General features: G+C 42.1%; 1 protein-coding gene across 6 annotated transcripts in view; it reads right to left on the bottom strand.

Annotated features, from left to right (window-relative positions):
* TBC1D1 (TBC1 domain family member 1) overlaps positions 1–12,888 on the bottom strand; it is a gene marked incomplete at its 5' end in the record, with an annotated part of 204,786 nt that overhangs the window by 87,380 nt on the left and 104,518 nt on the right. For all 6 annotated transcript variants that reach the window (XM_079701164.1, XM_079701165.1, XM_079701168.1 and 3 more), the window contains 3 exons: positions 648–758; positions 7,614–7,705; positions 12,750–12,882. In XM_079701164.1, the coding sequence (XP_079557290.1) occupies positions 648–758; positions 7,614–7,705; positions 12,750–12,882 (336 nt within the window). The remainder of the gene's footprint in view (positions 1–647; positions 759–7,613; positions 7,706–12,749; positions 12,883–12,888) is intronic.

The raw sequence follows: 12,888 nt of genomic DNA, 5'->3' as shown, positions 1-12,888 counted from the left end.
ATAGGAAAATGGTCCTGAATCCCAAACTCAAAGCTCTTCAAAGACAGAGCCCTGCAGGCGGCCCCAGCCTCTGAGATAGCACCCCTCACACAGAAAAGCTGAACAGAGCTGTGGAAAGAGAGGATAGGAGGCCAACTCTGCACCTCCAGCATATGAAGTGGAATTAACGGAAGCTCCATATCTGAATAGCACGTAAACCAGGCTAACACTGTATGTGATTTATCAGTAGTGCTATCTTATATTCACATTGCATTTTTATTACAAAGAGCTTCTGGGCACTCTATGTAATTCTGAAGGCAGCTGTACAATGTCAGTCCCATTTAATCAAGGAGAAAGGTGAGGTGAGGGGGACTGGCTCCCTGCAGGTCAAGGAGCTTTCCTTGCTAGCATCCACTCGTAAACTCCACTCTCGATGCTCTACACCAGTCCCCTCATCGGCAACTACTCTGCTCCCACTACAACGCAGACAGAAACTCTCCTCACCTTTTCTAAGCACAATCTAAATATTCCTCAATTTCCCCTACATGTGTAACAAATGAAAATAAAATTCAGGGAGAAAAAGAAGTTTCAGAGCTTCAGAAAATCCTCAAGACTCTGTTTTACACAGTATCCTGGTAAAATTTTAAGAAGAGAGAAAAATGCCATACCTGCTTTACCTCCCCAATATGGACGTGAACTTTTTGTTTCTCTTCATATAAACATCTCAGGAAAGAAACAATCAATTCATTCTCTCGCTGCTCATTTCTTGGCCTCAATTTCTTAATGAAAAAAAAAGAATATATTACATTAATTTTTAATTGTCACCAAAACTGCTAACCCATCCCTTTGAAAATGCTACCAGCTTCCATTCATCAACTAGTGCTTTTACCCAATCACCTCACTAGGGGGCACCAATGATCCTACAACTGGAGATAATTTTTAAAAAGAAACAGATAACGAAGCCAGTGGGCCAGATTTAGCCTCTGACCTCTGATGTCCTTATACCTAAAATAAACATTTCACATCAGATAGAGGCATAGTCAAAATATTTAATAAACAGTCTTAAAAACATAAGAAAAGGACAAAAATCTGTGTAAACACCCAGAGGTCAAGAGCTACAATGGTTACTTGTTTATAAACTCTTATGGTCAGGGAACTGGAAAGGAAACCACCAACTGGATCCAGGGCCATGGTTCCTTCCACATGTCAAACATGTTCATCATGAAGCACTTCCTGGAAGCCCCACAAGGCATACACTTGCACACAAAATTTCATGGCATGGACTCAATTTTTTTCCTCTGGTTGTTAAAAAATTATTTGTATGCCTTTTCTTTTTCAGGCAAGGTAGTGGCAAAGCACACTGGACTAGAAATCAGGTCATGTAAGTTCAAGGTGCTGCCCAGAAGTGAGACCAAAGGCTTGTCATTTAAGCTTAGCTTCTCTGTCTGTTCAAATGAAGATTATGCACAAAATACACTCCAAGGTCTTTTCCAGCCCCAAATTCTTTGGATTTGAAATACCAGAGTTCATGTTTAGAAGACCATCTAATTTAATGTATTCAATTATTTTCCCTGAATATGAAGAAAACAAAACTGAATTACTCTGGAGATAAACAAAGTTTCTGGTCTATAAACTTTAGAAAAATATTTTCTTTTACAATGACAGTTATCCATTGCCCTGCTCCTCCCTCCCTCCCTACCCCAAACCTCTAGCCTGCCCTTTAAATCAAAGTCAGGGTGTCTAATAAATGGATCAATTACACAACATCCGAGTCTGGGTCAATGCTGTTCTTGGCAGCCTAGCTGACTAAGGAACAATTTTACCCCTCATGTCACAGACTAGAAGCATTCTAACATTCCTCTCTTAAAGACAAAGATCATTTTAAATAAGTTGTTCCTGTTACCCAAGGAAACGATAGTAAATGATTAGAAGAGGTTGTTTTCAATGAGGACTTCCTGTTCTTTCAAATTTCAGATTTAAGGATTAAATATTTTAAAGGTCAGAATAGATGCTCTCAATCTGGATGCCAAGCCATGAACCTTGATGTTATAAATTTTTACATGTTTTATGCAACACGTGGGTTGTTCCAGAGAAACTTTCCATCAGATATTCAAAAGAGGAAAGTGGTAGTCATGTACCACAATCCCAACTTAATTCTGCTGACCTCGGGACGGTTACAGATATACTGTGAGTCTAAAAGCCCCCAGAGGCAACAGGAACTCTCACTCATTGCTGGTGGGAACATGATATGGTTACAGCACTTTGGGAGCCAGTTTGGCAGCTTCGTACAAAACTAACCATGTTCCCACCATGTGATCCAACAATCGTACTGCTTAGAATTCACTTGAATGCATTGAAAATTTATGCCCATACAAAAGCCTGCACAAGAATGTGTATAGCAGCTTTATTCATAATTGCTAAAATTTAGAAGCAACCAGATGTCTTTAAACAGGTGAATGGATAAACTGTGGTACATCCAATGGAATATTACTCAGCACTAAAAAGAGCTATCAAACCATAAAAAGACATGGAGGAACCTTAAATGCATATTGTTAAGGGAAAGAAGCCCAACTGAAAAGGCTACACAAACAGTATGATTCCAATTATGTGACATTCTGGAAAAGACAAACTATGGAGACAGTAAAAGATCAGTGGTTGCCTGGGGTTTGGAACAGAGGTGGGGGGTTAGGGGATTAGTGAAAAGGTGGAGCATAGAGGATCTTTAAGGCAGTGAAACAATTCTGTATGATACTATAATGGTGGATACATGCCATCAAACATGTGTCAGAACCCACAGAATGTATCACACCAAGAGTTAACCCTAATGTAAACTACAGACTTTAACCACTAAAGATGTATCAATATTGGCTGATCAATTGTCATAAAGGTACCACACTAAGACAAGATATTAATAGGGGAAACTGGCTTGGGGGAGGGGCATGAGAAGTTTTATGGGAACTCTCTGTACTTCCACCCACTTTTTCTGTAAAACTAAAACTACTCTAAAAAATAAAGTATATATATATTTTTTATATATATATTTTTTAAAGTCCAGGAAAGAGAAGCAGGAAGGAATTACGAAGCCTCTGAGCAGGCACCCAAGAGCTGACCCATTCTTTCTTCTCCTATTCTTCAATCAAACCTTTGGGCTGCTCTCACAAGAAAATTTGTATTTTTGTTGGAGAGATTCTTCGCAATCACTTATTTCAACATATCAAAAAAGGCTAAGAATGCAGTAACAGGAGAGTAGCATTACTAATATTCTCTTTTCCTCAACATATACATGAAAGAAACTACTTGAATGGACAGAAAATGAGACTAAACTGAGCACAATGTACTACCACAGCTGCTGCCCAGACACTGCATCAAGGAGCTCGTTAAACATCACAGGGGAAAGTCAGTGAGGCTGAGAAGACCATGTCTGCGGTATCATACAAGGTCAAGAAATAAACCCTTTCTTAAAATAACTGAAACATGACTAGGGGCTACCCTGCTATTGAGTGAAAACGATTAGCAAGGGGTCATCTCCTGAGTGCCTCCCAGGGAACTTCACCATCCTGCAAAGGGACAAATCATTATTTCCTGAAGGTGATTTAACTTCATAAACATTCATGAGTCAGAGAGACAGGTCTGAGGAAAATAATGGGGAATGGGGCTTCCTGGGTGGCACAGTGGTTGAGAGTCCGCCTGCCGATGCAGGGGACACGGGTTCGTGCCCCGGTCCGGGAAGATCCCACATGCCACGGAGCGGCTGGGCCCGTGAGCCACGGCTGCTGAGCCTGTGCGCCCAGAGCCTGTGCTCCGCAACGGGAGAGGCCACAACAGTGAGAGGCCCGCGTACCGCAAAAAAAAAAAAAAAAAAAAAAAAATGGGGCATGAAGTTGGATAATATCCCTTTGCAGTCAAAAATTAACTTGCTTATTACTCAAAGTTAACCTACGGAGTCAGGAGTCAGGATGGTGGTCACCTGGGGCAGGACCAAGGTGGGGTTCGGAGGGACTGGAAACGCTCTATTTCCTAATCTGCGTGCTGCTGCACAGTTGTATTCATCTTATAAAAATTCACCGACATACAGCCAATATTTTATAATAACTATAGAGTATAACCTTTAAAAATTGTGAATCACTACGTTGCACACCTGAAACTTATGTAATATTATAAATCAACTCTATCTCCAAAAAATTTTTTTATTTCATTGAACTATATACCACTTTGTGTGCTTTTCTATAGTTATATTTCATTTTTTTAAAAAAGAACAATATAAAACGATTGCCTGTTAAAAGCAACAAAGCCAATGTTGTTACGTGTTTCTTAACCTCATTTCTATGAGGGTGGGCCTATAAATTGGTTGTAAAAGCAATCTGAAATCCATTTCTAACACTGCCTAATGAATACCAGAATGCTGAGAAAGTCTATGGTCTTCTGAGGAGTCTACTGAAAATGGCAGTGCTCACCTGGACTACAGCCTGACATCTTTTAAAAAAAGTATAATGAAATCTTGTAAGAAATAATTTTAAAACCATGGAAAAATCCAATTAAGCTGCTCTATATTCTGTACAAAGTGAAAAAAAATTCCTCCAACCACTTATCTTTAACTTGTGAAAAGTCACATTATTTAATCTGTTATCGACATCTACTGACTATAAATCTACTTGATTTACCTACTGAGTATTAATTAAGTCATTCCCTGAAATACACTCATTCAGATGAAGAGAATTCGATTTTGAGACAGTTTCTTTACTAGCCCAGCTCAGACTGAAAGCAACTTCTCCCTGAGGACGACCAATGTAAACTCAGCACACTCAGCCAGCAGGGGACAGCACCTGGACAGAGCCAGACCCCACCCGAGCGTCACCTTCTCATTCGCCCACTTAAGACATGTTTGGAAAATGTACACTTCAAAAAGGTCCTAAATTAAAAAGTGTCTCTGCAGTGTCTTGAGTCCTCTTAGAAGGGTTACACACCCACACGCCCATCTGGCATCAAGTTCTCCTCACAGAGCTCAAAGTCAAAGCCGGCTTATTTGCAGCAGTGATAATTCCCCAGCATCATCTGCACAGTAAGTAATGATTTCTTTTTCTTTATGGTTCTGTTTGGGTTGCACTTTTTTTTTTTTTTTTGCATGAAACATTTATTTACAAAAACACAGAATATGTATGTTTTAATAACTATTTAAGCAATCATGTACTATAATTTCAATAGTAATTACATTTGTTTTATAAAAATTTGCCCTTGGAGAATTTCCTCAGAAACAAATCATTCTCCAGGAAAAAAACCATACAAAGGAAAATATTAACCATTCTATTTAAAAGAGGTATCATGACACTGCAAAGCCACCTTTTTCCTTATGATCTGTTTGAAATGCATGATTTTCAAATGCATTAGCAGGTACTACTACCTAAAAAGAAACTAGTGACTTGGTTTATAAAATATTTTATAAAAAACAAGAATGGTCATTGAGGAAATAATTTAATAAGACTACCAATAAGCCATCAGAAGAAGAGATCCATGTTAAATTTGTATTATTCAAAAAAGAGCCACACCTACAATGATGGAGGACAAAGTACGAGCTGGCTTTTCAAAGCCAATGAACAATGACTTCCCTTTGGTCTTTAAACTAATCAAAAAATTACAGAGCCTTCTACAACACCACACAGGGATCCCAGGATATTAACTGAATCCATTTTCTTAAAGCAAACTTTTGTCACTGATTTTCTCTAAAGTCTCTTTGCCATTTTATATATTGAGTGTCTCACACTCACATGGATCAAAGAGAATCTCAAAATCACATCCATCAGGAACATAGTCATTGCTGCAGAAGGGTATCTGGGGTATTACCTATCCTGATTCACCACACTGTTTGGGGAAAGCTACACAGTGCTATCTAAATGAAAAAGAAAACAAACTCACATTAGGGGAGGAAGGTGCATCTTCTATGCTTGCTAGAAAGATATTCCCCAAAGTGACTTGATGGCACTAAAACAGCAAAGCGGGCTAGCATCAGATGAAAAACGACCCAGCTCTGGGCTTCCCTGGTGGCGCAGTGGTTAAGAATCCACCTGCCAATGCACGGGACACGGGTTCGAGCCCTGGTCCAGGAAGATCCCACATGCTGCGGAGCAACTAAGCCCCTGTGCCACAACTACTGAGCCTGCGCTCTAGAGCCCGTGAGCCACAATTACTGAACCCGTGTGCCACAACTACTGAAGCCCACGCGCCTAGAGCCCATGCTCTGCAACAAGAGAAGCCACTGCAATGAGAAGCCGACGCACTGCTACAAAGAGTAGCCCCCGCTCGCCGCAACTACAGAAAGCCTGCACGCAGCAACGAAGACCCAACACAGCCAAAAATAAATTAAAATAAATTTAAAAAAAGAAAAAGAAAAGGGACCCAGCTCCCATCACAAAGGCATTAACAATCAGAAGCAAATTGTCCATCCATTTATGAATTCCAAGTACAAATCACATTAAATTTGTCTGAGAGTACTGTGTACTCAGAACATTAAAGATCGTTTAAGAAAAAACAAAGTAATGTGTCTCAAGTCAATTCAAAAGAAAATAAGAAAACTGAAAGGCAACTGGAAATTGTTACATTCTAAGCTATTTATGAAATTAAAAAACTCTTCCTATGCTCTCCTTCAAACAAACATATGCCAATCCTACTGCAGAAGATTAAGGGAAGGACAACTCGAACATGTGATTAAAAAGACAAAGACAATTCTTTAATTTTTCACTCTAACAGAAAACAGATCACGGGCACTGTCTGTAGCCTTTCCCTCAGTGAAGAGGGAGAGAGAACCTACAGTCTAGACTTGCTGGCCGTCTTGTTTTGTTTAAAGACTTCTCTATGTGCAGAACCCCTGGCACTCTCCTCCCCACTAGAGACTTATGCTTTGTTCTGATGTACTCTCCTCCCTAGGAAAGTGCCACAAAACCACAGAAAATGCCCCTCGGCTAAAGCAGACATGAAATTTTTGATGAGCTCATTAAAGATTCATAATGAACAGACTATAGGCATGCCAGCACACACACTGTGGTTTCCCGAGATAAGTGCACCTAAACGCAAGGACGACAGTGCGGTTCCGGGCTTAATGCAGAAAACCGATGAGCTTGGGTTTTCTTCTGTATTTTGTTTTTATGTTTAGGTTTGATATACCATACAGTAGGTCACACCTAAATTTATTTTCAAAACTGAAAAAAAAGAGCGAGGAAGAAAAGTTATGTTCAATTTCATGTACAAAATGTTATATCCTTAAGACTCTCACACTTAGGGCTGAAATCCCAAGCGGGAAGGAGCTAGCAGAGGTCTCCCAGGGAGAGCAGTGCTCAGGGACCAAAATCCAGGTCCCCTGTCTCCCAGGCTGAGGCTCTCTCCACTTTATTATTTCCTTTCTCTCGTTCCTTAAGGGAGAGTTCCCCTGGTTTAGTAGTTTTCACATGAAAAACCAAGCCCTGATAGGAATCTGCAATTCTGACCTGGCCCCTGTCCCGAGGCTGTTAAAGCTTAAACCTAGAGGAACTCAGGCCCACTTCCTTGAGGATCTGACAGGTTTGCTTTGCTATATTTTATAAATAAAATTTCACAGAGAAGCTGCCTCCTTTCTTCCTTCTGGAAATTTAAAACCAGTACTGTACCTGAACCTCCTCAAAAATAGTTGCTTGCTCCTGATTAGTTAATGTTGTCAGGTGCTTCTGGAGTTCTAGTTTGGTTTTGGAAGAATTCATTCCTATTAAGAGAAAAAAAGAGACATGAGAACACTCTAGGTAACAGTTACGAGGTAGAGTTAACACTTTCCATGCTCACTCCCCCCTCTTACATGGCTTAACCACCTTCTTCAGGCTTCTGAGGTTTTATGGAAATTCTAATCAGTAATGTCAGTGATGATATGACCCTGACAACAAGCAACATTTTTTGATTGAGCCCTCACGTGGTAGGCACTGACTTAAACATCAGGCCTGTATCATTTCATTTAATACTCAGAACAATCTGGTAAAGAGGCCTCGATTAGCCCCATTTTACAGTTAAGGAAACTGAGACCCAGAGAGCTCACTTAATTCCCAAAGACCCCATACTGGACTCTGCGTCAGCTCTGAGTGGTTCCAAATTGCCTTTTTTCGCCACTACTCCACGTTAGAACACCTCACACAACCAGAACATTGTCCGCAGAAAACGATAAATTCTCAGGGAGTATTTATATGTAAACTAGACAATCTCCCTTAAGGAAAAATAACTACTGCCCCATTTGAAAACTGACCAACATTCTTCTCTTACAGGTTAGGCTCTTTCACAAGAAAGTGATGTGTGTGGCTAACAACTTTCCCTTTACCACCACATGCTTAGTAATAGTCTTAAGGCCACTTAAATAACATTACAAAGGATTCTGAAGGAAAGTCATTAAAATAAAGTTGCAATTTTTTTTTTTTTTTTTTTTTTTTTTTTGCGATACGCGGGCCTCTCACTGTTGTGGCCTCTCCCGTTGCGGAGCACAGGCTCCGGACGCGCAGGCTTAGCGACCATGGCTCACGGTCCCAGCCTCAGGGGTCCAGCCGCTCCGCGGCATGTGGGATCCTCCCGGACCAGGGCACGAACCCACGTCCCCTGCATCGGCAGGTGGACTCTCAACCACTGCGCCACCAGGGAAGCCCTAAAGTTGCAATTTTAATGTCCATTAGAATCTGGTATTTCAGAAACTTCCTTCTCCACACATGTATGGCTCAGACCCTGTTTTGCCTTTTCTTGGCGCCAGAGATAAATGCTACCCATGATGAAAAGATTTGGGATGAAAGGATTTGCTGACCTAACTATCGTGGAAAAAAAACTGCTGCTGATTACTTTTATTCCAAGGGTAGTCCTGTCCCCATCCACATGCCACCCCGTCTTCTCCTCCTGAGGGTGAGCCACTGGGCAGGGCCTTGGCCAAGTCTCTGGGCCAGATTTATCTACATTACTAAGATGGCCAGAGGGGACAGCTCTGAAATCTAGAACAGGGACTTGGAAACCAGGCCTCTGTTTTACAGACGAGTTTGCTGAGGTCCCGAGAAGACAGGCGACTGACAGGTCAGGAGGCCAATCAGCACCAAGCCGGCCCCAGCGCCAGTGCTCCTCGATCACCCACCCGGCCCCCTGCAGCAGAAGGCAGGGCCCTCACCCTCCTAACAGGCGGTGGCGAGGTCGTTGCCCCTACTCAAACCACTGCAGCTCCCCGAAGTCCTTCCTCTTTCCACCACCGTTTTCTTTTTTTGGCCAAGAAAACCCGAAGAGGCCACCATAAAAATAAAAGCCAATATTTCTTAAGTGATTGCTGTGCCACTTCATGCAACACTACATAAATAATCTCATCTGATCCTCAACATAATCCTTGGAGTGGGCACTATTTTTAGCAATCCCAAGGCCTATAGATGAAGAAACTGAGGCACAGTGGAGTCAAATGTCTTGCCCAAGGTTATCAGCTAAGGAAGGGACAAAGTCAGAATCTGACCCACATCTGTCTGCCCCCAGAGACCACCCTAGGACACTCCACTGCTCCTTTACCCAGGCAGTCAAGTCACCTGACGCCACTGCCTTCAACACTGAAGTGAACTGCTAAGTGAAATAAGTCAGCCAGAGAAAGACAAGTACTGTATGTTTTCACTTGTATGTGGAATCCAAAAAAAAAAACAAATATAACAAAACAGAAACAGACTTAACAAAGAACTAGTGGTCGCAGCGGGGAGGGGAAGGGGGGAAGGCTGAGATAGGTGAAGGGGATTAAGATGTACCAGGGCATTAAACTACCAGTTATAAAATAAATAAGTCACAGGGATGTAATGTACAGCACAGGGAATACAGTCAATAATGTCATAATGACATTGTATGGTACATAAGAAATAAAAATACTATGTTATGCATCTGAAACTAATAATATTGTAAGTCAACTATTCTTCAATCAGAAAAAAAAGAGGTCAGTAAAAGTGCAGAAAGGACAGATGAGCTTTATCAGAGCACAGTTCAGGTACTCCTCAGGCAAGCTGTCAGGTCATACAAGCCAGGCAAACAGAGATGGCTTTACTGCACTAACTACTTACATGTTGAGTCAAAACAGTGTTTAAATTTACAAGTAAAATTAGCACTCAGAAATCATTAAATAAAAATCCTCCCTGCATATGGATGTGAATGACACAGTGCAAACATCCTCTTTGGACACACTGTACTGCTTGATGAGACATTCATATGTGGAGAAAAACCCCAAGAAGAGTCAGACTAATTATATATACTTCTAACAATCTCAGGTGAAATCATACAGACTACTCTTCATATTCAGCAGGTCTGGAGAGATCCTCAGACAGTTCTATCCTTGTCTTCAGGGTGCCTCAGTTCATTAGGTCCTTCCTGCCCCATCTCAAACCAGAGGTGCTCTTTGCGGTCCCAGCGCCTGCTCTCCACTGTGCACCCTCCACAGGGCTTCTCACTACCTTCAGCCTTGGCGGGTGGGGGAGGACGGGAGTTTCTGCAGCAAGAAGGCAGCACTCCCCACGTGATGCCAAAACGTTTTAGAGGGGAGAAGCAAGGCAAGTGAGCCCGCCTTCACGCTGTCTGGTTGAAAAGGCTCTTATTAAAGGGAGAGCTCTGATGAATGCCTTTGCTTTGCTGAAGGCAAATTTACTTAGAGAGCAAAAGGAAACCTCAGTAAAACTTTTTTTTTCCTTTTAGTGAAAGTATAATTCATTCCAAGAATTCCCAAAATGCTCCTCTAAACTTTAAAATAAGCAAAACACTATATAAATGCTAGTAGTTGTACATAGTTCAAACACAGAATCAGCACAGCTGCACCCCTTACATGTTGTAAGTGTGCAACAGCACCCATACGTACAGTGTATTTATTCTATTTTACAGATTCCAGAGCATACTGACTGTATCAATTTATTAAGAAAACAGTCTTGGGACTTCCCTGGTGGCAAAGTGGTTAAGAATCCACCTGCCAATGCAGGGGACATGGGTTCGAGCCCTGGTCTGGGAAGATCCCACAGGCCACGGAGCAGCTAAGCCCGTGTGCCACAACTACTGAGCCTGCGCTCTAGAGCCCACGAGCCACAACCACTGAGCCCGCTTGCCACAACTACTGAAGCTCATGCACCTAGAGCCCGTGCTCTGCAACAAGAGAAGCCACCGCAATGAGAAGCCCTCACACTGCAACGAAGAGTAGCCCCTGCTCACCACAAATAAAGAAAGCCCGTGTGCAGCAACGAAGACCCAACGCAGCCAAAATAAATAAATAAATTTTAAAAAAAACAAAACAGTCTTTTAGTCTTTCTTTTTGCTGCCATGTCATTGGTCCTCTCCACAGTTTATGGAGTTCCTGGCCAGATCATAACTTCCTATTAGAACTACTCCTATGGGAACATACAATGAGCTTTAATAAACGACTTCATTCTACTTATTAGGGATGCAATATAGCAAAACGCAAGAACCTTGAACTGTTCATGAAATAATCAGCATCTCCCCTACTAAGAATGGCTCTAATAATGTGCCATCTATACTTCAGAAATGCTTCCCATCATGTAGGCAAAATATAACCCTCACTAGCCTTCTAATTGTGCTCTTTATTGGATGTTTCTACATTAGCATAGCTTTCTGCTTTGCTTGGATTTTATCCAGTACAAAAGATAAATGAAATGATAATTCCGAAACGATAGCAGCAAAATCCCCACCACAATTAAACTTTTCAGCTATATTTTTCTGAAAGCTAAGCCAGACCAAAGAAAGATTTATCAGGTGGGACTCTGGAACCCTTCCAGTTCCTGCAGATCAGGATCTGCTTTATCTTCAAGGCCAAAGTCATTGTTGGCTTCTTAATAAGCTCATAAGAGACATTTCTGTCATCATTTACCTTATCTTGACAACCACTAAGGAAAGGGTTAGTGATCCTCTCAGATGGGATCTCTTGTTAAAGCACACGTTTTCTTGTTCCCAAATATATTTTGTATAATGTCAGCAAAGAGTAACAGCTAGGAAAACACGGTTGAAAATGGTAATTATTTTGATTCATTTTAAAGAGCACGGGAATGCCAGCAAATGAAACTTCAAAGACCTTAAGATGATGTCAATTTGTCTTTAAAAAGGGAAATTAGATACGACTTCAAACCCATCAGGATGGTTATCACCCCCAAATCCCAGAAACTAAGTTTGCTTATCCCTGAAACGTGCAAATAATCCCTTTTCCTCCCATGAGGTGGTGAGGATTAAGTGGATGATAATACATGTTAAAGAAAACACTTAGTACAGTGCCAGGCACATCTTAAGTATGCAAACCGTAACATGTACTGCAGTTTCTCCCTAAGCCAAATTTCTAGAAATCGTAGTCCGTACTCGCAGCATCACTTCCTGTGCTCTTTCTCATGGGCTCCTCAACTGCAACCTACCTTATGGCCGCTCCCTCCACTAAAACTGTTCCGGCAGAGGTTATCGATGACCCTGTAATTGACTTACCCGGTGGAAATTCTTAGCTCTCTTGTTACAAGACCCCTCCATGGCAGCTGAAGTGACTGACCACTCACACCACCTTGCTAACAATGCAACTGGTCTTGTTCCCTGTGGTCCCCTTACTCCTCCACTGCCCTCAGAGCCCCTTGAGGGGAGATGGTCTAGGCACAGTGCCTGACATACAGAAGACATCCACCTATGAGCCCTGTAACTAATACAAGCCCTCCACGGGGCAGAACCTTCCAACGAATTTGCCCAGGACCCTTAACTGCCCCCCGCACCGACCCTGCCGCCCTCCCACCCCGGCTCACCCTCAATCCGCTCACAGAGCTTGTGCAGGCCCTGCAGGGGGCAGCCCTCACACAGCTGGACCGTCGCCTTCGCTGTCTGCTGCACCGCGGCCACTGTGAAGGCCTGCTTCAGGGTCATCATGATCTCATCCACCTGATC

This window comes from Hyperoodon ampullatus (genome assembly GCF_949752795.1).
Source record: "Hyperoodon ampullatus genome assembly, chromosome: 1".
Classification (NCBI taxonomy): Eukaryota; Metazoa; Chordata; class Mammalia; order Artiodactyla; family Ziphiidae; genus Hyperoodon; species Hyperoodon ampullatus.
The sequence above is the reverse complement of the archived record's forward strand: the minus strand, read 5'-3'. Positions and strand labels throughout refer to the sequence as shown.